The sequence below is a fragment of the Symphalangus syndactylus genome, chromosome 8 (genome assembly GCF_028878055.3).
Source record: "Symphalangus syndactylus isolate Jambi chromosome 8, NHGRI_mSymSyn1-v2.1_pri, whole genome shotgun sequence".
In the NCBI taxonomy this organism is placed as follows: Eukaryota; Metazoa; Chordata; class Mammalia; order Primates; family Hylobatidae; genus Symphalangus; species Symphalangus syndactylus.
In genome coordinates, this window is record NC_072430.2 from 131,896,390 (window position 1) to 131,921,684 (window position 25,295).

Below are 25,295 nucleotides of genomic sequence, written 5' to 3' on the forward strand. Positions count from 1 at the left end.
GACCTCCAGTGATCCACCGGCTACTGCCTCCCAAAGTGCTGGGATTGCAGGAGTGAGCCACCGTGCCTGGCCCCTACAAGCAATTGGCCTGTAAAAAAAAAAAAAAAAAAAAAAAAAAATTCTAAAACCGGAATGTGTTGATGGTGCACTATGGGTGTGATTTAGCAAGAATGATGCCATTGAACTCTAAACAGCAGACCCATTCCCAAAGGAACAACCTGGACCCTATCTCACTAGATTACAGAATTCGTGAGCATTTATATATTTTAAGTTAACTAGTGTTCATGTTTCTATTTGTTTGTTTTTGACTCTTCGCTTTAACTTTTTCAATTAACTAATAAGCTGGTACTCAATGATCAAATAGAAATTCTACCTTAATGTGCAAACAAACCAAATACAACAAAAACTAAATATTTTACCACCAAAAGTTCAAGACCCAAACTGAGGGACAATATCAAAAAGAAAAAATCAAGAACTGTGATTCTGATGACAATAAAGGAGGCAACTCATGGCGGCAGGTGGTGATGGGAAGGCAGACACCAGGCAGGGAGGACTCATGGGAACAGCACGCTCACATCAGAGCCTCACACCTGACTGCTAAGCACCCGGGTGGGTCCTACGGATTCTTGCAACGGTGAGAGCCACTTGTTGACATCAGGCCTCAGGTGTTGATTGCGGGTGAAAGCACTGACAAAATCTCTGGCATAAAATGATGGATTTGCTAAGTATCAAACAGTTTTTCATTTTCTATGGTCATTGAGGACCTTGTATAAGGCTGAAGATCTAATTTAAAAACTGGTATCCTGAAGTTACTGTATCAACATTGATTTCTTAGTTTTGGGGATAAGGGTTGTAATTGGATGGGGGAGAGGCATACAGAAGTATTTGGGGTACAGTGTCATGTTGCGTGCAGTCTACTTTTGAATGATTTGGGGGGAAAGTGGTGTATGTGTGTGTGGAGAGAGAGACAGAGAGAAGGAGAGACAGACAGAGAGATGGAGCAGGTGGGACAACTTAACAGTTGGTGAACTTAGATGGGAGGAGATACCAGTGTTCCCGGTACTGTTTGTCAGCTCTTCTGAGGGTTGGGTTTAAACTTTTTCCAAAACAATTTCTTTTAATCCAAGCAGCTAACAAATAATTAGCCTTGTGTTAATTTTAACATGTGTTAAAATAGCCAAAGCCTCTGGTTCCATTTTTTGCCATTTTGATCATAGTTGTTCATAATTCATACATACAGAAAATATCTGCATCACGGCATCCGTCAAATAGCCATGCAATTCATATGCCTTCAAATTGGATGCAAATAAACCAGCTGTCCATCCATTGATTCATCCAGTCAATCCATAAACACTTGTTTAGGACATCTTATATGCCAAAGATACCAGTGTGAATATGACTGCACAATTCCTTCTCTCCTGCGACAAACAGTCATCAGAAAAAAATAGGCATTGAATATCTAACTGCAGAGGCTCAATGGGAGTGTATAGGCAAAGGGGGCCAGTCTAGTCTGGAGAAGATCAACAAATACTTGCTTAAGCTAAGACCGAAAGATTTCCAGTAGCATATGGTGAATGTGACTGTTACTCCAAGAAATAAAATTAAGCCTGTCTCAAGGCCCCCACACCTTCTCACAGGCTAGAGAATTGCCAATCTGCTCTTCTTCCCTCTAGCCCTAGAGGCTCAGAATCCAGGTGTTGTGCGGCATCTGGGAGGCAGAAGAATCAGAGGTGATCACTGCCCATTTGAAAACAGTGACCAGCTTCCCCCGTGCACACTTGAGCCCACGGTCCATGCCCAGATTGAGCTTCCTTACCCAGTATCTTGTACCCTTGGGTGTAGAACTCAGGCTTTCCTTTCAGAGGCCCTGCTGCCTCTTCCAGATGCTGGGAGGGAGTAGCATGCTCGGGGGTGGTAGGGGGCACTGAGGACTTGCATTTCTGAGGACTTGCATTTCTGACAAGTCTCCAGGAGATGCTGCTGTCTGGGAATCCACACTTTGAGTTTTAGTAGAGAATACTTAAAAGATGTAATTGAAATGAGCATTAAAGTTTAAAAACCCAGAAAGACAAGATTAAAATCATTTAGTCAAGACATGACTTCATGATCCCAAATATCTGGGAGGAAAATTGCAATGAGTTAGTCTTCTAGAAATACCAAATATGCAACTTTGAGGAGACTATAGAATTTCCTTCTCAGTCAGTTACTTTCTCTTTTTTTATTTCAGTAGGTTATTGGGGAACAAGTGGTGTTTGGTTACATGGATAAGTTCTTTAGTGGTGATTTCTGAGATTTTGATGCACCTATCACCTGAGCAGTGTACCCTGTACCCAATGTGTGGTCTTTAATCCCTCACCCCCTTTACACTTCCCCCTAAGTCCATTGTATCATTCTTATGCCTTTGCGTACTCATAGCTTAGCTCCCACTTCTAAGTGAGAATATGCAACGTTTGGTTTTCTATTCCTGAGTTACTTCACTTAGAATAATGGTCTCCAGTTCCATCCAGGTTGCCACTAATGCCATTATGTCATTCCTTTTTTTTTTTTTTTAACGGAGTTTTGCTCTTGTCACCCAGGCTTGAGTGCAATGGCGCGATCTCAGCTCACTGCAATCTCTGCCTCCCAGGTTCAAGTGAGTCTCCTGCCTCAGCTTCCCGAGTAGCTGACATTACAGACGCCCGCCACCACACCTGGCTAATTTTTGTATTTTTAGTAGGGACGGGGTTTTGCCATGTTGGCCAGGCTAGTCTCGAACTCCTGACCTCAGGTGACCCGCCCACCTGGGCCTCCCAAAGTGCTGGGATTGCAGGTGTGAGCCCCCAGGCCCAGCCTATTTCATTCCTTTTCATGGCTGAGTAGTATTCCATGGTATATATACCACATTGTCTTTATCCACTCATTGATTGATGGGCATCTGGGCTGGTTCCAGATTTTCGCAATTGCGAATAGTCCTGTTATAAATATGAGTGTGCAAGTATATTTTTCATATAATGACTTATTTTCCTGTGGGTAGATACCCATTCCTGTAAATTACAATGTATATAAACATGATGAGTGTCAAATGATGAATGTCTCAAAATTACTGTGTGCTCCCTTCCTGGAATGACAGCAAGACCTACTGCCCCAGGCTAAGAAAAGATATTCAGTTAAAGATACTCTTGTTTGTATGGGTTTTCTTGTTTTGGTTGTGTAAGTAGAATTCTCCACCTCAAGAATATCTAACATTTCTTTTTTTATTTTCCCTACTAACCATCCAGTATATCTCCTAGATGTGCCTGGCCTCTGCTATCAACATATTTTCTGGAGAAAGCAAATTAATTTTCAGTTAATATTAACCTGAATAAAAAATAATAAAGCAAAGGATTAATGTACAACCATATAATATGTAGCATATACGTCAAAACACATTTTTTTTTTTTGAGACAGAGTCTCGCTCTGTCACCCAGGCTGGAGTGCAGTGGTGTGATCTCAGCTCACTGCAACCTCCACCTCCTGGGTTCAAGCCATTCTCCTGCCTCAGCCTCTGGAGTAGCTGGAATTACAGGAGCCCACCACCACACCCAGCTAATTTTTATATTTTTCAGTTGAGATGGGGTTTCACCAGGTTGGCCAGTTTGGTCTCAAACTCCTGACCTCAAGTTACCTGCCTGCCTCGGCCTCCCAAAGTGCTGGGATTACAGGCATGAGCCACTGTGCCCAGCTAAAACACATTTTAAGTCTATTATTTGAAACTATTTCTTTATTTGTTCCTCTGCTGGCAGAGAAAAGTTTTAAAAATTTGATGTCCATTGGAGCTGGAATGTGCATAGGTGTGAGGGCTGGGGGGTAAGTGTGTCACAGTAACTAGTTAGGTAGGATAAGGTATGTCTAACTCACAGCTGAATTTTTTGTTTTGGTTTTGGCTTTATAAGAAAGAACATTCTGTTGTTCAAAACATTTGAGAATAAAAAAAAAGAAAGAACATTCTGATACTAGCATTAATAAGTTACTTTGTTCTCTTTAAAGATGTGTAATGGATATTGATCCTCTTCCCAGTCTAAACATTATTTAAGTCAAAGAAAACCTCAATATCACCTATGGAATATATTGCATATTAATCTACACAAATATGTATAAGGTTGGTGCAAAAGTTATTGTGGCTTTTGCCATTGGAAGTAATAGCAAAAAAAATCGTCCAAGTAATGGCACTAACCAAACACATTGTGTTCTACATAAGAGGTACATATAGATGTATACATTATACATATATACACATATACATACGTGAACATTATGTAGAACCTAAGAATTTGCCAGTATTTGACCACTTTCTACTTATGACAGCAGCAATTTCTTATGATTCAATTATATAGTATCTTGAAAAAAAGGATAGCTTTGTCGTTTCCATATATAAATTATTAGGTTGGTAGAAAGGTAATTAAAAGTAATGGCAAAAACTGCCATTACTTTAATACTAAAAATTCCCAAGTATAATACAAATGATGTCTTCTTATCTGACATTTCTCCCCTATGCAACATGTTCTCAGTTTTCTGCTTCATTTCTATTGATATACTGATATATTTCTATTGATATATTGATATATTGCTACAAGGTCACCTGGCTCCTAACGGATAGTGTCCAATACTCGAAGAACAGAGAAATGCATTTGCTTTTACCCTGCCCGTTGGGATTTATTCAGCCGTTTCTAAACAAAACCCTTTCTCTTTCCCTCTTCCTAGGGCTGTGTCTGTAAAGACAAAGGCCAGTGCTTCTGTGACGGGGCCAAAGGGGAGAAGGTAAAAACAAAACCTAATACTGCTTGTTGACACTGTAAAGCTCTAGAAGGTAAAACTCACTTTCTTCTTTCATCGGTAGCAGAAAGATCAGCAGTATGTTGTTCCATCTCCCAAATCCAATGTTAAAGTAATTGTATATAAACATTAACCTAAAAAAAAAAAAAGAAAAAAGTCATCTAGGAAGCTTCAGATACCTTGTATATACAATGGCAATTAAATCACAACTCTCTTGGTCTGTAAAGAATAAGTAGCAAATGAGAAAAAGAAAAAGAAAGTTTATGACAAGCCTCCATATGTATACACTATTTACAATGTTGCTAAACACAAGAGAAGAACTGAAAACGATTTGATTCATTCACTTTGACAGAAAATAAACATTGAAATTCACAGATTTTTGTCCTGCAGCATTGGTTCAAGTTCGCTCCCTGGTGGAGAAATCCCGCAGCAGCACACTGGTTGAGGCAAAACTTAGAGGGAAGTAGCTCCATTGCAGAATTCAAGAAAAAAAGGAATGCCGTGAAATCTCATTAATTCGCTCCATTAACTTGCAATTTGTGATAATTAAGATAGAGGCAGAACTAAAGTTTTTTTCTTTGTTTACCAAACCCTTTCCTCAGAGACACTAATTAATTGTTTAACAATATTGAAGGATGACTATTTTAAAATATTTTAAGAACATATTTAAGCTCTTTATCTAAACTAATTTCTATATAATGTGTATGCTAATTATAATAATTGTACTTATTTTAAATTATTTCATAATTCGCATGTAGTTGGATTTAGGGTTTTTTTTTGAATCTGTGAATGTATTAAAATTCAGGTTCCCATTGAGAAGCACTTTCTCTGTGATTCTCCTTGCATTCAAGAAGCATTTATTGAGTTTCTACTATTTGCAAGATGCTATTCTAGGGTGTATAAAAGTAACTGAGTAGCGAGAGGGGTCTAGTACATTCTTTCATTTCTCTTCTTATTGAGTGTGTGTGCACACACACAATGTAAAATAGCTGACTTGTTCTTTTTTGTTTTAATTTGCCAATTGTGTAACTAAATTGACCCAATTAACCACATCAGCCGGTGGCCTTTACTGTTGAAGAGTACAGTCGGCCCTCCTTATCCACGGTTTCTGAATCCTCAGAATCAACCAATGGCATACTGAAAATACTTGGGGGGGGGAATAATAAAAAATAACAATACAACGATAAAAGATAATACAAATAAAAAATGCAGTATAACAACTATTTGCAAAGCATTTGCATTGCATTAGGTATTATAAGTCACCTAGAGATTTAAAGTATATGGAAGGATGTTCTAGGTTATATGCAAATACTATGCCATTTTGTATAAGGGACTTAAGAATCCACAGGTTTTCGTGTGGCGGGGAAGGTCCTGGAAGCAATCCCCCACCGACACTGAGGGACAAACGTAATTCCAAGATACATATCCATGGGAAAATTATTTGTTGGTAGAACCGTGTCAAGCCTTGGGCTTAAAGTACTTTCACTCACTTTTACTAGGTACTTTCCCTTAATATTATCCGACTCCTTCTAAAACATTACTGAGCTCACACCTTTTTGGTTATGCCACCCTTGCTACCTCTCCTGTGTCTCCTACACAAACAGCAGATTCAATTACTAACTCCTGTGTATTAAAGAAAGGGCTGAGACTCATAACCTGCCTGGTGGCGTTCTTTCAAGCTACATAGTAATTATAAACTCCCCAGACACCTTCTTGCACCTGACCCTCACTGTCTCTCCATCCCACAACAAACACTCCACTAACCTTGATGCTTCTACCTGGGCTTTCCCTTTTATTTTTTATTCCTTTTCCCTTAAGCTCTGCTCTACATAGCCCTACCATCTGGGGGAAAGTCAAGTTTCTACAAGACCAAGAGCCACTACTTTCAAGCCTATAGACAAATACTAACAACTGGTAGCTTTCTGGTTACCTATGTAGTCACTCCTGAGTGCTAATTATGATTTTTTTAATCCAAGGAAAAAATATGCAGTCATCATGAAGTCATAAACAAGAGAACATAATGTTCATTGGTGTGTTTATTGTTGGATAGTTGCTGCTCTGTGTGTTTCTCACCTCGTTTTGGTTTTAACAGGGGGAGAAAGGCTTTCCTGGACCCCCCGGTTCTCCTGGCCAGAAAGGATTCACGGGTCCTGAAGGCTTGCCTGGACCGCAGGGACCCAAGGTATGTCATCTTGCAAGCTTGGAAAATCCCCAACCCACCTAACCCTCTTCCTGCCTACCGCCTGGGCTGTTGCAAACCTGGAGAGAATTCCACATCTTGGTCAACTGCTAGGTGCATGGTGAACTCCTGGGCCCCAGTATTAGCGGGCCACATAGAACCACAACCTGTTCCAAGACCATTGCAAATGATCATCATTAGCTTCAAGTCTGTGGCTCCAATTCATCTCCCTCCCTAACCTACAGTGTCTACATCTGCATCTGTTCCTAGCTCTATTCCTCCTACAATGAAAAATCAGAGCTCTTTTCGCTTCTATTGAAGACCTGTCCAACCACCTGTGCCCCATCCTTGGGATTCCTTGTTCCACAAGGTGCCTCCCCTCTCTCCGGACATTCCAGCCTTTCTTTTGTTATTGGCTTTTCTCTTTCAGTTGTTAAACATGCAAATATTTTCCCATGATAATACACAACTTTCTCTCCATCTTTTATGTCTTGTGACCAAAGAATTGCCATCCTCTCCCTGACTTTCCTTTCTCTGTCAAACTTCTTAAAAGAATAGTCAAACATGCTGCCTGTAGTTCATCTACTATTCAATCCTTAGCAATAATTTGCCTTCTACCACCTCTCCTCTGAAAACACTCCAGCAAAGATCACCAATGACCTTCAAGTGGCCAATGCCAATACATACTTTTGTGTCTTAATCTGACCTGAACCCCTCTGCTTAGTTTCAAATTATGTGGATCGCTCTCCTCTCCTTGAAACATTTGTCTATCTTTGTTTCTGTATTTCTCCTGTCTATCCTTCCCTTCCTCCGTGGGTTTCTCTTTTCCTTCTGGTCCCTTAAACATCCAGAGTCTACGACCCTTCACACTCATCACACATCCTTATCCTAAAGTATGTGATACAGCAAAGGGCTTTGTTTAAATAAATACCCTAGAGGATTTACTAAATAACTGAATAACCACTGGATTTGCTGAGTACTCTTTCCTGCTGTGGACATTAGCTAGACTTAAGCCTGGCTTCTCACGCACCCACACATTCATTCCCCTGACTACTGAACTCCAGCAAGCTATAAACCAACTAATGAGCTATGAAAAATAATTATAATTGATCTATACAGGGTCTCTTACAAATTTCATAATATATTAGAATATGTATTAGAGGCCAGACACAGTGGTTCACGCCTGTAGTCCCATTGCTCTGGGAGGCTGAGGCAGGAGGATCACTTGAGCCCACGAGTTTGAGGTCAACCTGGGCAACATAAGGAGACCTAGTTTCTACCAAAAATACAAAAATTAGCCAGTTGTGGTGGCATATGTCTGTGGTCTCAGCTACTCAGGAGGCTGAGGTGGGAGGATTGCTTGAGCCCTGGAGGCAGAGGCTGCAGTGAGCCATGATCATGCTATTGCACTCCAGCCTGGGTAGCAGAGCGAGACCCTGCCAAAAAAAAATACATATATATGTATTAGAATAATGTATGGAATATGTAAATGATAATCAAAGCCAAAGCCAACCTACTGCATATGTACTGTGTGCCAGGCATTGGGCCATCTATTTCTCCCTGGATCTCATTTGATCCTCACATCAATCCCACAAATCATGACTGTGGTGATTTACAACGTAGTTCCCATCATTACCTCCACTACATGGATGAGAAAACAGACACAGAGCACTTGAGGAATTTGTCCTGGGTCACGCAGCTCATAGGAAGCAAAATCAGAGTTCAAACCTGGTTTGACACTGTGTGTGGGATTTTCCTCAAACCAAACAATTCTCCAACTCTCTGGATGCCAACTGGGTACCCAACAATTCAGTTATGACATTAAATACCTGGGGTTAGTGCAGACCCCATAGGGTAAGGGTTCAGTCCCACAAGACTGTCCCCGCTTCAGGACTAGTCATAAGCAGTGGGTCCTCAGTTACCCATAATTCCGTCCAACTTGGCTACAAATAAATTAGGCAACCCCATGACCTCCTCCTCCACTTTGATAATTTGCTAAAGAGCCTCATAGAACTCATGGGAACATTTACCAGGTTGTTATAAGGGATATGAACGAGAGATGAAGAGATACACAGGAGAAGGTCCAGAAGGGTCCCAAGTGCAGGAGCTTCTGTCGCCACGGAGTTAAGGTGCATTACTGTCCCAGAACGTGAATGTTCACCCACCCAGAAGCTCTCTGAACACCATGCTTCAGGGATTCTCATGGAGGTGTCATCACGTGGGCAGGATCAATTATAAACTCAATTACCAGCTCCGCTTTCCTCACTGAAGGGTGCAGCTGGAGCTGAAAGTTTCAAGCTTCTAATCGTGGCTTGGTCTTTCTGATGACCAGCCCCCATCTGGCAGCCCACCAAGAGTTGCCTCCTGGCCGGGCACGGTGGCTCACGCTTGTAATCCCAGCACTTTGGGAGGCCGAGGCGGGCGGATCACAAGGTCAGGAGATCGAGACCACGGTGAAACCCCGTCTCTACTAAAAATACAAAAAAATTAGCCGGGCGTAGTGGCGGGCGCCTGTAGTCCCAGCTACTCCGGAGGCTGAGGCAGGAGAATGGCGTGAACCCGGGAGGTGGAGCTTGCAGTGAGCTGAGATTGCGCCACTGCACTCCAGCCTGGGCGACAGAGCGAGACTCCGTCTCAAAAAAAAAAAAAAAAAAGAGTTGCCTCCTTAGAACAAAAGACACTTCTATCACCCAGGATATTCCAAGTGAGGTCAAACACCAAATATTAGAACAAAAGATGGTCTTAATTCCCCTATCACTCAGAATATTAGAAGTGTTTTAGGAGCTCTGTGTCAGGAACCAAAGGCACAGAACAAACATGTATTTCTTATGTCACATATATGATGCCAGAATCAAACTCTTGAAACCACACCCACAGCTTACATGTAAAATGCAAAATCTTGCTGTTTTCCAGCAATTCTGCCATTTCCCTGTCTACCATATTCATGTGTGTGTTCTTTTTGTCCATTTCTCCTTCTTCTGATCCTAATTTTGAAAAAGTCATTCAGATTCTGGGCAGAAACTGAACACTGACTTCCTCTAAGGCATGGACCCAGGTTTTCTTCCATTTCTATTGGTAGAACGAGTTTGCCACTTCAACCCTGGACTTAGATCAGCCTAATGCCGATTCCTTTTTTAAAAAAAATTGTTATCTGTAGCCAACTCTGTTTCATTCTCTTCAGCATTTCTTTAGAGGTGCTGAAATTCATTAAAATAGTCACAAACACATGGCACTTAGTATGGGTTACATGCGTGCAGGCATTCCAGAAAATTAATCCAGAAAACCTGAGTCCCATGTTGTCATAGATTCATATTTTAAAGCATATAAGGCTTACAGATATATATGAATAGCTACGAAAGATAATATAATCAAAGGCAGACAATTAGAGAATATTAAAACCTGACCAAAAAGATGTTTTAGATTTACAAGATTTCTATTTTAATTTTAAATATTTTCTGCATGAAAAAAGTTTACAATGAGAAAGTAAAACCTTCTGCTTTCGGCATCACATGAATAGAATTCTGTAGGGAAGGGGAATAGCCTTGAACACAGCCATGCACCCTGGAATTCCACCGTAGATGGGAGAGACTGACTTTGGCCTTGACAGTGCAATCTCAGAAGATTCTGTAACAACCCTTTTCTCAAATAATAACAATAAAATTAAAAATCAAAACATACTGGAACTCTCTGGAATGATGAAAATGGCTTTTGGACAATGAAACTTTCACACCACGTGGCCTAGCTGAAACAGTCGCCATTTAAGGTTATTCTCCAAGAAATCAGACTTCGAAACGGAATGCATTACATGCCCAAAGCAAGTTTATCTCTGGTTCAGGCAGTCCTTACTTGGCTATATATTTCCTTGTGCATGTCAGGCACGTTTTGTTAATAGAGTGTTTCTTGTGCTCAGAAATACTGGCTGCCATTCTCATCCACAATTGTAGTTGTGTCATTCATTTTTATCAGACCTCAGCAGCTGTGAGGCTAATTAGGACTTTTTTATTATTATTATACTTTAGGTTTTAGGGTACATGTGCACAATGTGCAGGTTTGTTACATATGTATCCATGTGCCATAAGCCATAATTAGGACTTCTGCACAGACTTTAATGTGCACAAGAATCACGAAAGAACCATGTTAAAAATGCAGACTCTGGGTCAATAGTCTGGGAGGTGAGGCAGATCTAAGATTCTACATTTCTAATAAGCTTCCAGGTAATGCTAATGCTGCAGGCCCCAAACCCCACTTTGAGTAGCAAGGGTTTGAATGAATTTTTGTCTTTTCTGATAAACAATTATCAAGTTCCAATGAAATAAGCAAGCAATTGAATCTTATTAACAATGAAATAATCAGAAGGGCAAAACAGCTTGGCATGTGACTAAGACTGGGTTTGATGTATGGGTTTCTTAGTGCCAAATAATTTTCAGAGTGTTTACTTTTTTCAGAGTGTTTACTTTTTCTTTTTTCACTTGAATCTAGGGCTCTCCAGGACTTCCGGGACTCATGGGTTCCAAAGGTGCAAGGGTTAGTAGTCTAATCAGTCCATCCTGATCATCCAACCAGTCCATCCTGATCGTTAAAAGATCAGCTTTTCATCGTAAGAGTTATATAGATGTCAGAAAGGAGTACACTGTGTATGGTTCCATAGATGAAGTTCAAGAACAGGTAAAACTAATCTGTAATGGTAGATGTCAAAGGAGTGGTTACCACATTAGGGGCAAGTGTTAAACCGACCAAGAAAGGCCATGAAGGAACCTCTGGAGTGATAGAGATGCTCTGTGTCTGATGAGATGATGGTATATAAAACTGCACGTAGGTCAACATTCGTTAAGCTATTCAGTTAAGCTGTTCTCAAAAGATTGGAGCACTTCATTGCATGCAAATTGTACCTTAGGAATCTATCCAAAAAAGCTGAAAATAATCTCAATGATATATTTTTAAGAGTTACATAAATGTGAGATTTACAAAAGTTTGTTAAACCTTTAGTGTTTTCCCAATCGTTTTGAGCTATTCCCAGTTAAAGTGGAGGAAAAAGATTATTGCAATGGTGAATAAATTTATGTTTATAGATTGAACATTTTTAAAGTTTTTTTTTGCCACCCCCTCCTTTTTTCTATGTCTTCAGGGAATAACTGGATTGCCAGGATTTTCCGGTTCTCCTGGACTTCCAGTAAGTAATGGGAAAAATCTGTAGCTAGAAAATTTAAAAGTAAGCTCACTTTAATAAAGATGTTAAAACAGTCGTGCAAGAAAATATGTTCTGATGCATTTGTTACATGAAGAAAATAGTACCTTAGGATGGCATATTATATTAGTGTGTGGATTTATATGACCTATGAGTCAAACTGTACTTCCTGAAATACAAGCAGAACAGGATAGGATAGGGTAGGATAATTAGTAAAGCATATGGTAAGTCGGCCCTCCATATCCATTGATTCCACATCCATGGACTCAACCAACCAACTGTAGATCAAAAATATTTTAAAAAAACAATAAAAATTGTACAAACTTAAAAACCATTACAGTATAACAACTCTTTACATAGAATTCGCATCGTATTAGGTATTATAAGTAATCTAGAGGTGACTTTAAGCATACAGGCGGATATGTATAGGTTATGTGCAAATATTATATCATTTTATATAACAGACTTGAGTATCTGTGGATTTTGGTATTCACAGGGGTTCTGGGACTAACCCCCACAGGTGCTGAAGGAAACTATATGTTACAAGCTGATAGAATAGGATAGGATAGGGTAGAATGAAATGATTGTATTTAATAGCACAGAATAATAAAATAGTTTCATTTGTGCACACTTTCCTCTTCTGTTTCCCTTCCTTTCTCCCCAGCTTAAAACAGCATGTTAAGGGACTCTTTTATTTTATGGATAAAAGGCTTTTGCTTTATCTGAAATATCCACATCTCACTTGATGAGTCTTCATTTTAGTCAGCCTGTTCGGTTTTTTGTTACTGGAATTATATGTAAAACCACAATGTACATTTACTACTTAACCATTTAAACAATCATTTATATTTCAAGAGCTATTTAAATCAGTCCATCTTTTCTCTTGGGTTCAGTGCTGTTTCTTGGGATGACCCTCCTCATTGAGACTTGTTCTTCTTCCAGGGCACCCCAGGCAATACTGGGCCTTATGGACTTGTCGGTGTACCAGGATGCAATGGTTCTAAGGTAAGTACTTTTCACACAGAAGATGATTAATAAATGCTTTGCAGAATGACTAAATCAAGGTGAAGTTGCAATGAAAGGCAGACAGGCTTCCCTTGAAACATTCCTTTAGGCCAGAACCAACAGTATAATTTGGAGCCAGGAAACTTCCCATTTTCTTTCTTCGCATTCCTTGCTTTCTAATTGTCTTTTAAGGAAGGTTCTCCCACAGAAAGAAAACTTGGAGCTCAACTGGTTGTTTTCATCTGAGGCTGTGTATATCAATCAGAAACCAAAGCTTTGAGCGCAGAATTAGTTTTGGGGAAGGAATGACTGAGCTTTTCAGTGTTCACTCACCTCCTTTTGTTTTCTAACTGAGCTCTCCTTTTCTCCAGAATGGTGGCCATGAATGAACTAATTACTCAAGTTTGAAGGAAACAGCAATTAAAAAGTTCTTGGCGCAATTAGACTTTGCCATTTATGCACAATTTGAGAAACAGTATTCTAATCCTGTTTTTAATTAAGATAATGGTTTTTTGGTCTTCAGCCTCATGACCCAGTAGCCATAAGGAATTCGGGTTACTTTGTCTAGATTTACCATTGCAAGGTTGGAAGCGAGAAACAGGAAAAATATCTGAATAGGCTCTTCTAGAACAACTAAGAATAATAACAAACTTTGTATGTCTTTTAGGGTGAGCAGGGGTTTCCAGGACTCCCAGGGACACTGGGCTACCCAGGGATCCCGGTAGGTTTGCATGTCTAATCCCCCACCAAAGACATAAAGCATAAATAAAAGTGGTCTACTCCATATGGCCATATACACAAATCTGTCATGACTTTAGAGAAGTCTGGGGTAGCCATAATAGACATTCAACTAATAGTTAGGGAATGGATGAATACATGCCTTATGAGTGTAGGGTTAGAGGTTGAGACTTTGTTTTGCTTTTGAGACATCCAAGTGGAGATGCATGAGAGGTACTTGGATTCACTCAGAGAAGAGGTCCTAGCTGGTGGTAAATCAAGGAGTCAGAGTGAGGAGAAAAGGGGCTTAGAACTAAGACTTAGCTCCAGCAGTGATGTTGAGATCATGGAGAATGATCCTGTAAAGGAGGAGTGGCCCTGGTGGGAGAAAGAAAACCAGCAGGAGTGCATTATGGAGGCCCAGGAAAGACCTATTGTAGTAGAAGGGAGTGGCAGACAGCTGCTGGATGCTGTTGCAAAGTCCAGTCAGAGGAGTACTGACATGTTGGCATTGGTTTTAGCAACATCAATATCATGTCTGACCTTAGCAAGGGACAATTCCATGGCAGGATGGAGCAGGGGGCAGATTTGGAACTGAAGGATGGGTGGGAAATGAACAAAATGGGAAGTTCACAGGTGAGACGAAAGAGAGACAGGACAATATGGTGGGAGGTAAAAGATTAAGGGAAGACTTTGCTTTGTAAGCCTGTGGGAGGTGTATGGTGCGGAGAGGATGCACAATAGCAGAGAGGGCAGAGCAGACCGAGTAGGAGTGTGTGCGTTTGATTTTCCTCTAGTTGTTCATAGGTTGCTTTTTCCCTAGGGTGCTGCTGGTTTGAAAGGACAAAAGGTAAGTCATTGGTGGAATGCTGTCACTGAGAATCTCTAACTGTACATATGAAAAGGACTTCTATTAAATAATGAGACTTAAGTCATTACAAATAAGATTTCATAATCCAGACCTTAATCATTCAGAAACAATAAGAATTGGGACATGATATTTATTCCTATTAAATAGCTCCTTCTGGCTCTTGTCATAAAGAGTCTTAAGGATACAGGTTTTGTATCATTGTTTAAAGAAATAGGGTCTTCGAGAAGAAAACTGACCTCATGCTCAGGGCCCCAAATTCTAGGGCAGGGATTATCACTATCTTTGGTATCTTGGGAAATGATTTATTACCCCTGAGTCTTTCTTCTTTCCACTGTAAATTTTTGTGTTTTTTTGAGACGGAATCTTGCTCTGTTGCCCAGGCTGGAGTGCAGTGGCGCAATCTCAGCTCACTGCAACCTCCACCTCCTGGGCTCAAGCGTTTCTTCTGTCTCAGTCTCCCAAGTAACTGGGATTACAGGTCTATGCCACCACGCCCAGCTAATTCTTGTATTTTTAGTAGAAATGGGGTTTTGCCATGTTGGCCAGGCTGGTCTTGAACTCCTGACCTCAGGTGATCTGCTCGTTTTGATCTCCCAAAGTGCTGGGATTACAGGCATGCGCCACTGTACTGGGTCCACTGTAAATTTTTGATGTTAGAAAATATGAAAATGCTTTGAATTCTTCATAATGGAATAATTACAAAATCATAAATCATTTCTCCAAGTATATATCTTGAAAAGCACTTTTATCTTTGAAGAAGTATAGCTTTGAATAAGCACTTGAAGGGGTTTTGAAAATATAACATTGATGATGTTTGATGAACTTCTTCATTTTCAAGGGTGCTCCTGCTAAAGGAGAAGATATAGAACTTGATGCAAAAGGCGACCCCGGGTTGCCAGGGGCTCCAGGACCCCAGGTACAGCACTTCAGAGAAGGTCCCTATTATTCCCAGTTTTTCACTCTGTCTCTCTCTTTTCGCCTCTCTTTCCTCCATCTCTCTTTTCCCCCATAGGTCCCTCTCACTCTCTTAAGAAGATTTTAAATAGAAATTCCTATTTATTCTATTTACATGTCTGGCCTCATTTCATTCTAAAGCTTTCACCCAATTCTGGAAAACTACACGATGCTGATATGCAAAGATGATTTGAGTATGTTTTTCATCCTCTTCTTCACTCTCAGTCATCAAGCTTGCCTGAATCTAACAGGAATAGTTATGTTCCACTTAATTTGTATTTGTTGAAAATAAGGGTAGATTTGTATCACACATCGAATATCATTTAAATCTATAATTTTAAATAACAGCCCTACTTTAAAATTTGCATAATGATAAATAAAAGGTTTTTATTTAAATGCAACTCTCTCCAGTTGAAGTGTTTGCTTTTCTGATTTATATGTATGTAGCCTGAGTATGATCCAAAAGGGATACAAAGAGACACAACTGCCTTTGGGGCTGTGTGTGCTTTACTTTGTGATTCAAAAAGACCCTTTCATAGACCTAAACTACAAGTGCCAACTTTCAGGTTATAATTATACATAACCAAAATTAACTAGTTTTATACACACACACACACACACACACACACACACACACGTATATATATATATATTTTTTTGTTTTTTGAGAAGGAGTCTGGCTCTGTCGCCCAGGCTGGAGTCCAGTGGTGCAATCTTGGGTCACTGCAACCTCCACCTCCCAGATTCAAGCAATTCTCCTGCCTCAGCCTCCTGAGTAGCTGGGACTACAGGCGTGGGCCACCATGCCCTGCTAATTTTTGTATTTTTAGTAGAGATGGGGTTTCACCATGTTGGCCAGGCTGGTCTAGAGCTCCTGACCTCAGGTGATCCACTAACTTCAGCCTCCCAAAGTGCTGGGATTACGGGCATAAGACAACATGCCCAGCCAATTAACCAGAATTATTTTAACTTAGTTCAGAATTGTATGTAGAAATTCCTGGGTAGAGATGGGATATTTGCCTAAGTGAGTTTGAGTTGAGGCTGTTGAAATCCTATGTGGTGAGCCATCCCAACTGAGGATGTGAAGTTAGATTAGAAGCTGCAGAAAACGCAGAATGATGCAATTAGGAGCTATTATAGCTTCTGAGAAGAGATGCAACATATGGTGGCTCTTGCTTTTTTGCTTAAAAAACATTTAAGAGTCCAGATGCTGAAGGCAGGGGATCCAGGAAGAAGAGATAACTGTAATCTGAGATATTGATACATTCTTTAAATGTGTATTGATTATTGTCTATGTATTAGTCATTGTGATGATGCTGAAGATATAATGATGGTACATTTGATTATACAAGAAATATTTTTTACCTGCCAATTGCATGCTAGGGGCTATTTCTAGGCTCTAGGAATACAGTAGGGCACAAATCAGCCAAAATATAGATTTAAGGCTGGGCACAGTGCTCATACCTGTAATCCCAGCACTTTGGGAGGCCAAGGCAGGAGGATCACTTGAGGTCAGGAGTTTGAGACCAGCCTGGCCAACATGGTGAAACTCCATATCTACTAAAGACACAAAAATTAGCCAGGTGTGGTGGCATGTGCCTGTAGTCCCAGCTACTTGGGAGGCTGAGGCAGGAGAATCACTTGAACCCGGGAGGCAGAGGCTACAGTGAGCAGAGATCGTACCACTGCACTCCAGCCTGAGAACAGAATGAGACTCTATCTCAAAAAAATAGGTAGATAGATAGAAGATAAAAGATGATAGATAGATAGATAGATAGATAGATAGATAGATAGATAGATAAGATAGATAGACAGACAGACAGATAGATATTTAAAAATTGTACGAACCAGGCATGGTGGCATGTGCCTGTAGTCCCAGCTACTTGGGAAAGCTGAGATGAGAATGTCTCTTGAGCCTAGGAGTTAATAGGCCAGCCTGGGCAACATAGCGAGACCCAGTCTCTTAAAATATATATATACAGCCTTCATAGAGCTTACATTCTCATGGAGGAAACAAAAAAAGTATAAATGAGCAACTATGGCATGTGAGTAATAAATGCTAAAGATAAAAATAATGCATGAAAGCAGGATAGGAAGTGTCTGGGTTGGAAGGTGGGTTTCAACTTTGGATAAGCAGGAAGGCTTTATGGAAAGGACGACAATTGCATAAAGACAAGAAAAGGAAAAGGGAGTGAGTCATACACATACCTGGGAAAAGGGGATTATAGGCAGAGGGAGAGCAGGTGGCAGGCCCTAATGTAGGAGCATGCTTGGCCAAAACAAGAGAGAGAAAGGAAAAGGGAGAAGAAAAGAGGTGGGAAGAAAGAGAAAAGCAAAATTTTGAAACGTCTGAAGTAAAGCAACTACTTTGGTCATTTTAGAAACGTTATCGTCCAGATGGTCCTGCCAGCCTGTTACACATGGCAACACTTTTTGATGTTTGTTATCATTAGCTGCAGCCACTGAAAAGGGAGGTGTTATGCTCTTCTGATTTTATTAAAATATTTTAATGCATTTAATTAATGGACATTGTTATTAAGTGAGAAGTAAATTTAAACTTATTCTTCTCTCAATTTCAAGGGTTTGCCAGGCCCTCCAGGTTTCCCTGGACCCGTTGGCCCACCTGGTCCCCCGGGATTCTTTGTGAGTATCAAGTCATCCTTGCTACAGACTCTGTCAACTAATAGATTCATTATTTATTATTAAAAAGTTATTAAAAGAATTTTTCTGCTTGGATGCATTTCTTGCTGTCATTTTCATTTGTGGATTTTTCTAGGGCTTTCCAGGAGCCATGGGACCTAGAGGACCTAAGGTAGACTACAGTTCATATGATGTAACAACTAGCATATGCTACTCAATCTCAAAGCCAAACCTGGTCTGCTTCTTCATGTGGGTCACTGTTAGGCACCTCTCTGGAACTCACAAGGATTCCTAGCAGGGAAGAGCAAGGCTAGCTGCTCTCACCTCGCTTCTCCTTGCATTTCAGTAACTTGATCCCTGATACAAAGAGTCTTAATTCAATTTATAAGAAGCTACTTATCAGGAAAAAGGCAAGGATTCTTAATCCACAGGTTTTCCATTTCTGATCATCTCACACCGCACATTATCCTCTGAGTTTTTGTAGTGTGCTGCTTCACAAAGCCAACCTGGTCTTATGCTAGTAAGTAAAAGATGACTATTTGTGTGTTCATTACACAGGGTCTTGCATGCATTTCTGTTAAGACCAGGCCAGGCGCATTGGCTCACACCTGTAACCCCAGCACTTTGGAAGGCCGAGGTGGGCGGATCACTTGAGGTCAGGAGTTCGAGGCCAGCCTGGCCAACGTGATGAAACCCCGTCTCTGCTAAAAATACAAAAATTAGCTGGGCATGGTGGCGTATGCCTGTAATCCCAGCTACTCAGGGGCTGAGGAAGGAAAATCGCTTGAACCCGGGAGTCAGAGTTTGCAGTGAGCCAAGATAGCACCACTGCACTCCAGCCTGGGTGACAGAAAGAGGCTCCATCACAAAAAAAAAAAAAAAAAAAAAAAAGTGCAATTGTTAGTTTAATTATAAAAATGTTGAGTAAGGTTGAGCCCCAACAGGAAGTTAGTCCTAAACACAGTATCTCTTACTATCAGGTAGCCTTTTATTTTATTTCTTTCCTTTTTTTTTTTTTTTTTTTTTTTGAGATGGAGTCTCACTCTGTTGCCCAGGCTAGTGTACAGTGGTGTGATCTTGGCTTACTGCAACCTCCACCTCCTGGGTTCAAGCAATTCTCCTGCCTCAGCCTCCCGACTAAGTGGAATTACAGGCATGCATCACCACTCCCAGCTAATGTTTTTGTATTTTTAGTAGAGACAGGGTCTTACCATGTTGGCCAGGTCTCAAACTCCCGACCTCAGGTGATCCACCTGCCTCAGCCTCCCAAAGTGCTGGAATTACAGGCGTGAGCCACTGCGCCCGGCTCGGGTAGCCTTTTATATGAAGTATTTTCCAAGATACTTTCATATTTATTATCTCATTGATACACACAAATGCGTGCACGCACACACACACACACACACACATGCACGCACGCATGCACGCACGCACCCTGAGAGATGGATAGGTTCTGGTTAAGTGAATTGTCTAATAGACAGTACATGGCAGAGCTGAGGTTTAAAGCGTTTTGATCTAGCTTTGGTCTAACAAGGGGAAGATCTGCATACTCAGTGGTGAAAAAGCAAGCAGATAGTAGTTGAAATGATGGATCAGCCATCATTAGTGAAGAAACTATTCGCATTAGACTCGTCACTAAATTACTAGTGAAGTCGGGTAGCTGGAATTCTATTCTTAGATTCTCTATTAAGTATTGAATTTCAGAATCGTGAAATGCAGCTACCCATTCTTATTTTTAAAACAAGAAAACAAGGGCCTCAGGAAGTTAAATAGCCGGCCAGTGGGATTAAAACTAGCTAATGCAGAACCAGAAAAATATGCTCTGAGCTGGGCTCCTTTCCGTCCCCCACACCACTGTGTGTCAGCATTTGCCCATGTTAGGTAAATCCCTGAAGCTTTCTGCACCTCAAGAGCTCCTCCTTTAAAAGAAACATATCAATGCTCTTCTCTAAGAAATGACTAAAATAATTTATCATTTTAAAATGAAAGTTAAAATGTAAATGCTCAGTTACAAATATTGGAACTTTGATGGGTTTAGACTATTCATATTTATTTTTAGAAAATAATTTGGTTTTGTGTTTTCTTACAGGGTCACATGGGTGAAAGAGTGATAGGACGAAAAGGAGAGCGGGTAATTTAAATACTATGTTTTATTAGCAGGCAAGATATTTTATGTCCCAGAGAATATCAGCCTATACCGTTTACTTACTGGCCAAGCTGAAATTGATGGGCCTTCATTTGTTCTATCTTCCCGTATAAGCACTAAAGGGGAAAAGTGGACCTTTCAAACGTAGTAACATTGAAATGTTGATGCTGTTGTTTATTTTCTCGCTCCTGAGTGTTTTTGTCTTTAGGGTGTGAAAGGGTTAACAGGACCCCCGGGACCACCAGGAACAGTTATTGTGACCCTAACTGGCCCAGATAACAGAACGGTAACTCTGCAATTTTATGATTAGTGTTGTGCCTTACCATGTCTAGGACGCAGTCCTTGTGACCCTGTACGTCGTTTACAAGCTCTTGTTATCTAAGCCCAGCTCAGCCCAGCTCCCTCAGCCAGCCAGAACCTCCAGTATTTATTCCTTCCCGTCCTTTACTCATAAATCCTGGAAATATTACACGGGGAAGATCTGAGGCTCCAGCTTGGGCAACAGAGTGAGACTTCATTTCAAAAAAAAAAAAAAAAAAAAGATACTTAAAAAAAAGTTTGCAGGTAATTTCAGTGAGTTTGCAAGTATAAAATTTGAAATGTGAGAAATGGAAGGTGTATTGGGTTGCGTTAACATGAGGCACATTCATAGTCTGTAAACCCAGTTTATTGAACAGATAGAGGATTTGTCCCACTGTTGAATCAGTGAAATCTCATTTCATCCATTTGTAACAATGTTGAACTCTTTCTTTGGCAGGACCTCAAGGGGGAAAAGGGAGACAAGGGAGCAATGGGTGAGCCTGGACCTCCTGGACCCTCAGTAGGTTATTTAAAGTTACATTGTCCCCATAACACATAAAGTAGAGCCTTAGTATTTAGTTTGATGTGTGTTTTGTCTTAAGTTGTTTTTTTTTTAAGAAAGTAAAGGAATAAAAGAATGGCTACTCCACAGGCAGAGCAGCTATTGCTTTTAAGTCTGAATATTAGCTAAAATACAATAACATTTGACCGCAGAGATCATGAATACACTAGAGTTATTTTACAGCCACTCCTAGCTGAAATCCTTGCACTGTTGTACATGCACCCAATGCCACCCATCTTATGACTTATCTTCAGCATCAGCTTTTTTAGCATCTGCTTTTTAATTACTATTCATCAATAAGATTTCTCTCTTAGATGGTTCAGCACTTAAACATGTTTTTAAATGGCAGAATAACCAAAAAGGACAAATTAATAAAAATCAGTGTAAGTAAAAAAATCAGTAATTCATAAAACTTGACATGGCTTTAATTAATACAGGGACTGCCTGGAGAATCATATGGATCTGAAAAGGGTGCTCCTGGAGACCCTGGCCCGCAGGTAAATCCGGAAGTTCGGTGTCATGTGCAGCTTTGATTAGTCAGGACTTGGGACTCTTTAGGTTACAGGAACAAGATACCCAACTCAAACTAGCTCCAGTTAAAAATTTTTGTTCTTTAAGATTTGGGAGGCAGGATTTACTTGCTTAAGTATCTAAGACGTTCAAGGCTAAAACAGGGTTCAAGGACTTCAGGGCCTGAAAATACAAGGGCAGGACTCCCTCTCCATCTCACTTCTGCTTCTCGCTGCATATCAGCCTCATTCTCTCCTCTGGCAGATGATCTTCCATGTCAGGGGAGATGGGGAGAAACAGCTACCCTGCAGCAAACAACTTCAGACTAATGGCATTAGAGGAGAAAGAGAGCTTCTTTCTCCCTGGGTCCATTTATAAAATCCCAGGGAATTCATCTCACTGGCCCAGCTTGGTCATACGTCTCACTCTGGAAAAAAGGCTGTGACCAAGAGAAAAGGGTACTATAATTGGCCAGGCCAGTGGGGCAGTGGGCTACTGAGACTGACAGTGCCATCAGAACCACCTAGAGGGAGGGAAGAGCAGCCCCCACAAAGGAAATAGGGCAATCTGTGACCGGAAGTGGGCGGCTGGAAAAACGGAAGCAGCAGGGGACCCCACTACCCCACCCAGATCCATTTTGGAAAGATTTAAATCCATATATTGTGTTAAATCTCTAAAGGTTATACATTTGGAAAAGTAAAATCTACAAAAATTATATATAAGCAAAAGAATGTATTTTTTTGCCTGAGAAAAAATATTCAATGAACATGATTTTTAAATTTTATCAGGAAGGGCAAATACCATAAAAGTCAATCTAAACTGCCGGTTGAGATACCACACTGTATCTTTTATACATATATTTAAATATAGGCACACCTGGGGTCCAAGGAATTACCAATATTTCAAATAAATAAATAAATGCACTGTGAATACCTTCCTTTTTCTAGGCTTCCTTATTTACTTCTCTGCCCAGTGTGTGTGTGTGTTTTTTTTCCCTTCCAAGTTTAGGGTGAATAGCATCAGCTCTAATTTAAGTTTGGCTGTTAATGTCCTTCCTTCCTTCTCTGACTTTCTCTAGTTTCCCATTCTGACTGGCTTCTGCTTTCCCTGGAAAGAGAGGGCCATTGTGTATTCTGTGGTTAATAGTTTTTCCTTATAACACCTGGGTGAAGATCTTTACTCAGACTTTTCATGCCTGAGGTCAAGAGGAGATGATCATATCACTTAAGATTTCCATATTTGTAAAGCTAGCCATATTTATTAAATTTCATGTTTTTGATTTGTTTTTGCTGTAGGGAAAACCCGGAAAAGACGGTGTTCCTGGCTTCCCTGGAAATGAGGTATAGACTTGATTTGGCCCACGGAGGTAGTAAAAATGTCAGTCCTACTAGCTGAAGAAGGATTTTTTAAAGTGACTAAATAGTTATAAACAAACAAAAAGCTTACAGCTTTTAAAAACTGCATTTGGGAATCATGGTTTTACATCTCCACTGTGAAGAGAGATCATCTGAGCACATTCTTTTGTTTCAGAGGAGTTCAAATTGCACCTGCTCCCCCCAGAAGCAGCTGGCTCCTGTGTCTTCTGACCCATTTCCCTTTGTTCTTTTCTTTAGGGAGTCAAGGGTAACAGGGGTTTCCCCGGATTAACGGGTGAAGATGGCATTAAGGTAATCCTCTCCCTAATATCCTATTTTAATAGGTTGGGTTTTGCCTATGCTTTTAATTTTATCTACAACGCTGGACCTAAGTACAAAGGACTACAATAACAGACTTCATTCAAATACCCTACTAGGTCTGTTAAGAAGAAAAGAGAGATGTGGCAACTTTACTTAAACATTTGAAGGGTGTTCTTGAGGGAAAGATATTAAACTTGTGCTGTGTACTTGAAGCTGTCTTACTTAGGACCAGTGAGAGTCCAGCTTTCCATGAGGAAGAGGTTGAAAAAGAACTACAACTGTAGGAAGTTTGTGGTTATTTGAGATCAAGCATAGGCTAGAGTTCACAAGTCTTAATCTGAGTCATGATACATTGAAAGGTCGTGATCAATTAGTTGTGAACTGTATTCTGCACTTCTGACAATATGTTACAAACATTTTCAAATCATGTGTAGTCATGTGTTGCTTGAAGACAGGGATATGTCCTGAGAAATGCACCATTAGGTGATTTTGTCATTGTGCAAAGATCATAGAGTGTACTCACACAAACCTAGATGGCAGAGATTGTTGCTCCTATGCTATAAACCTGCACAGCATGTTACTGTACTGAATAACGTAGGCAATTGTAACACAAAGGTGGGTATTTGTGTTATCTAAACATAGAAAATGTGTAGTAAAAATATGATACTATAATTTTATGAGACCACTATCAAATACACAGTCCATCATTGACCCAAACATTGTTATGTGGCACATGGCTATATATGTAGGTATATGTGCAGAGTCAAGGTTTACCCTTTAATAGTATCACTTCCAGTAGAATTCTGAAATGCCTTCTTGAAGGAAAGGGGGTTTGTTACAGCTGGGACACTTGGAAATGCATACATACCTCTAACCTGGGTGCAAACACAGGAATGTGCAATGAACATGAACAAGCATTGCAGATGGTGTTGTGAAAGAAACCTGGAGAACCACCCGGGCAATAACAACTTCTGTACAACCTTGTAGATGGGATTCCTTACTCCGATACGGGCTCTCCAGGAAAATAATTTAAAGTCAGTGTCCCTTTAACTTTAATTTGGTTTGTACATGACATCTAAATATCAATATATTGTCCATTTTAACTGTACATCTTGCTTTTTATATGTAAATACTTTGGGTGAACATATTCACAATTTGTAATTGTCTTTCACTGTAGGGACAGAAGGGGGACATTGGCTCTCCAGGATTTCGTGGTCCAGTAAGTGTGATTAAAGACAATATCAATGCTGTGTTTGATAAAGTTCTTTAAAGTAGCAAGGAAATTTTGAATCAGTGTCTCTCATTAGCTGTGTGAGAGAGATTGTAACATTTACCTTATTAACAAACCAGGGAAGAAAGTAGCTGGTCACTATGTGTCCCTTTGACCATGGGGTAAATATTTCTATTTGGTCCCTGGAAGGCACTAGTGATGCCCATGCTGGGCTATGGAAGAGAAGAGAAGCTTTGTCTAAGCAGCCCAGGCCCAAGGTGATCCTGCACCTTCAGGGTAGAGGAGGACAGTGAAGCAACAAGGGATGAAGAAGTCAGCTTCTCCTCCCCTCCACCTGGGCCCAGGTTATGACAACTCCTTAGCAGAAGCTAAGCTACGGGTTTAATATATGGTCAGCAAAAAGCAATCATTCCAGCCCAAGCTCTGTGTAGCAGGCAGTGCTCCCCTTCCCAGTGGACATGTATTTCATGTCAGCTCCTAACTGCAGAGCAGCCACATTTTATATTCTGTGACTCTGCAGCTGAAGAA

The 25,295-nt window shown here is 40.4% G+C and overlaps 2 protein-coding genes across 2 annotated transcripts in view; one reads left to right on the plus strand and one right to left on the minus strand.

Annotated features, from left to right (window-relative positions):
* The window catches only part of COL4A4 (collagen type IV alpha 4 chain), a 322,996-nt gene that overhangs the window by 242,571 nt on the left and 55,130 nt on the right, over nt 1-25,295 (minus strand). Inside the window, exon 10 of the mRNA XM_063645750.1 lies at nt 4,837-4,925. The gene's annotated coding sequence lies outside the window, so the exon portion shown is untranslated. The remainder of the gene's footprint in view (nt 1-4,836; nt 4,926-25,295) is intronic.
* Nucleotides 1-25,295, plus strand: part of COL4A3 (collagen type IV alpha 3 chain) — a 153,175-nt gene that overhangs the window by 72,806 nt on the left and 55,074 nt on the right. Inside the window, exons 2-18 of the mRNA XM_055290811.2 lie at nt 4,720-4,776; nt 6,884-6,973; nt 11,450-11,494; nt 12,096-12,140; nt 13,098-13,160; nt 13,828-13,881; nt 14,701-14,727; nt 15,587-15,664; nt 18,283-18,345; nt 18,479-18,514; nt 20,432-20,473; nt 20,697-20,774; nt 21,246-21,308; nt 21,788-21,847; nt 23,156-23,200; nt 23,474-23,527; nt 24,714-24,755. Of these exons, the coding sequence (XP_055146786.1) occupies nt 4,720-4,776; nt 6,884-6,973; nt 11,450-11,494; nt 12,096-12,140; nt 13,098-13,160; nt 13,828-13,881; nt 14,701-14,727; nt 15,587-15,664; nt 18,283-18,345; nt 18,479-18,514; nt 20,432-20,473; nt 20,697-20,774; nt 21,246-21,308; nt 21,788-21,847; nt 23,156-23,200; nt 23,474-23,527; nt 24,714-24,755 (942 nt within the window). The remainder of the gene's footprint in view (nt 1-4,719; nt 4,777-6,883; nt 6,974-11,449; nt 11,495-12,095; nt 12,141-13,097; nt 13,161-13,827; nt 13,882-14,700; nt 14,728-15,586; nt 15,665-18,282; nt 18,346-18,478; nt 18,515-20,431; nt 20,474-20,696; nt 20,775-21,245; nt 21,309-21,787; nt 21,848-23,155; nt 23,201-23,473; nt 23,528-24,713; nt 24,756-25,295) is intronic.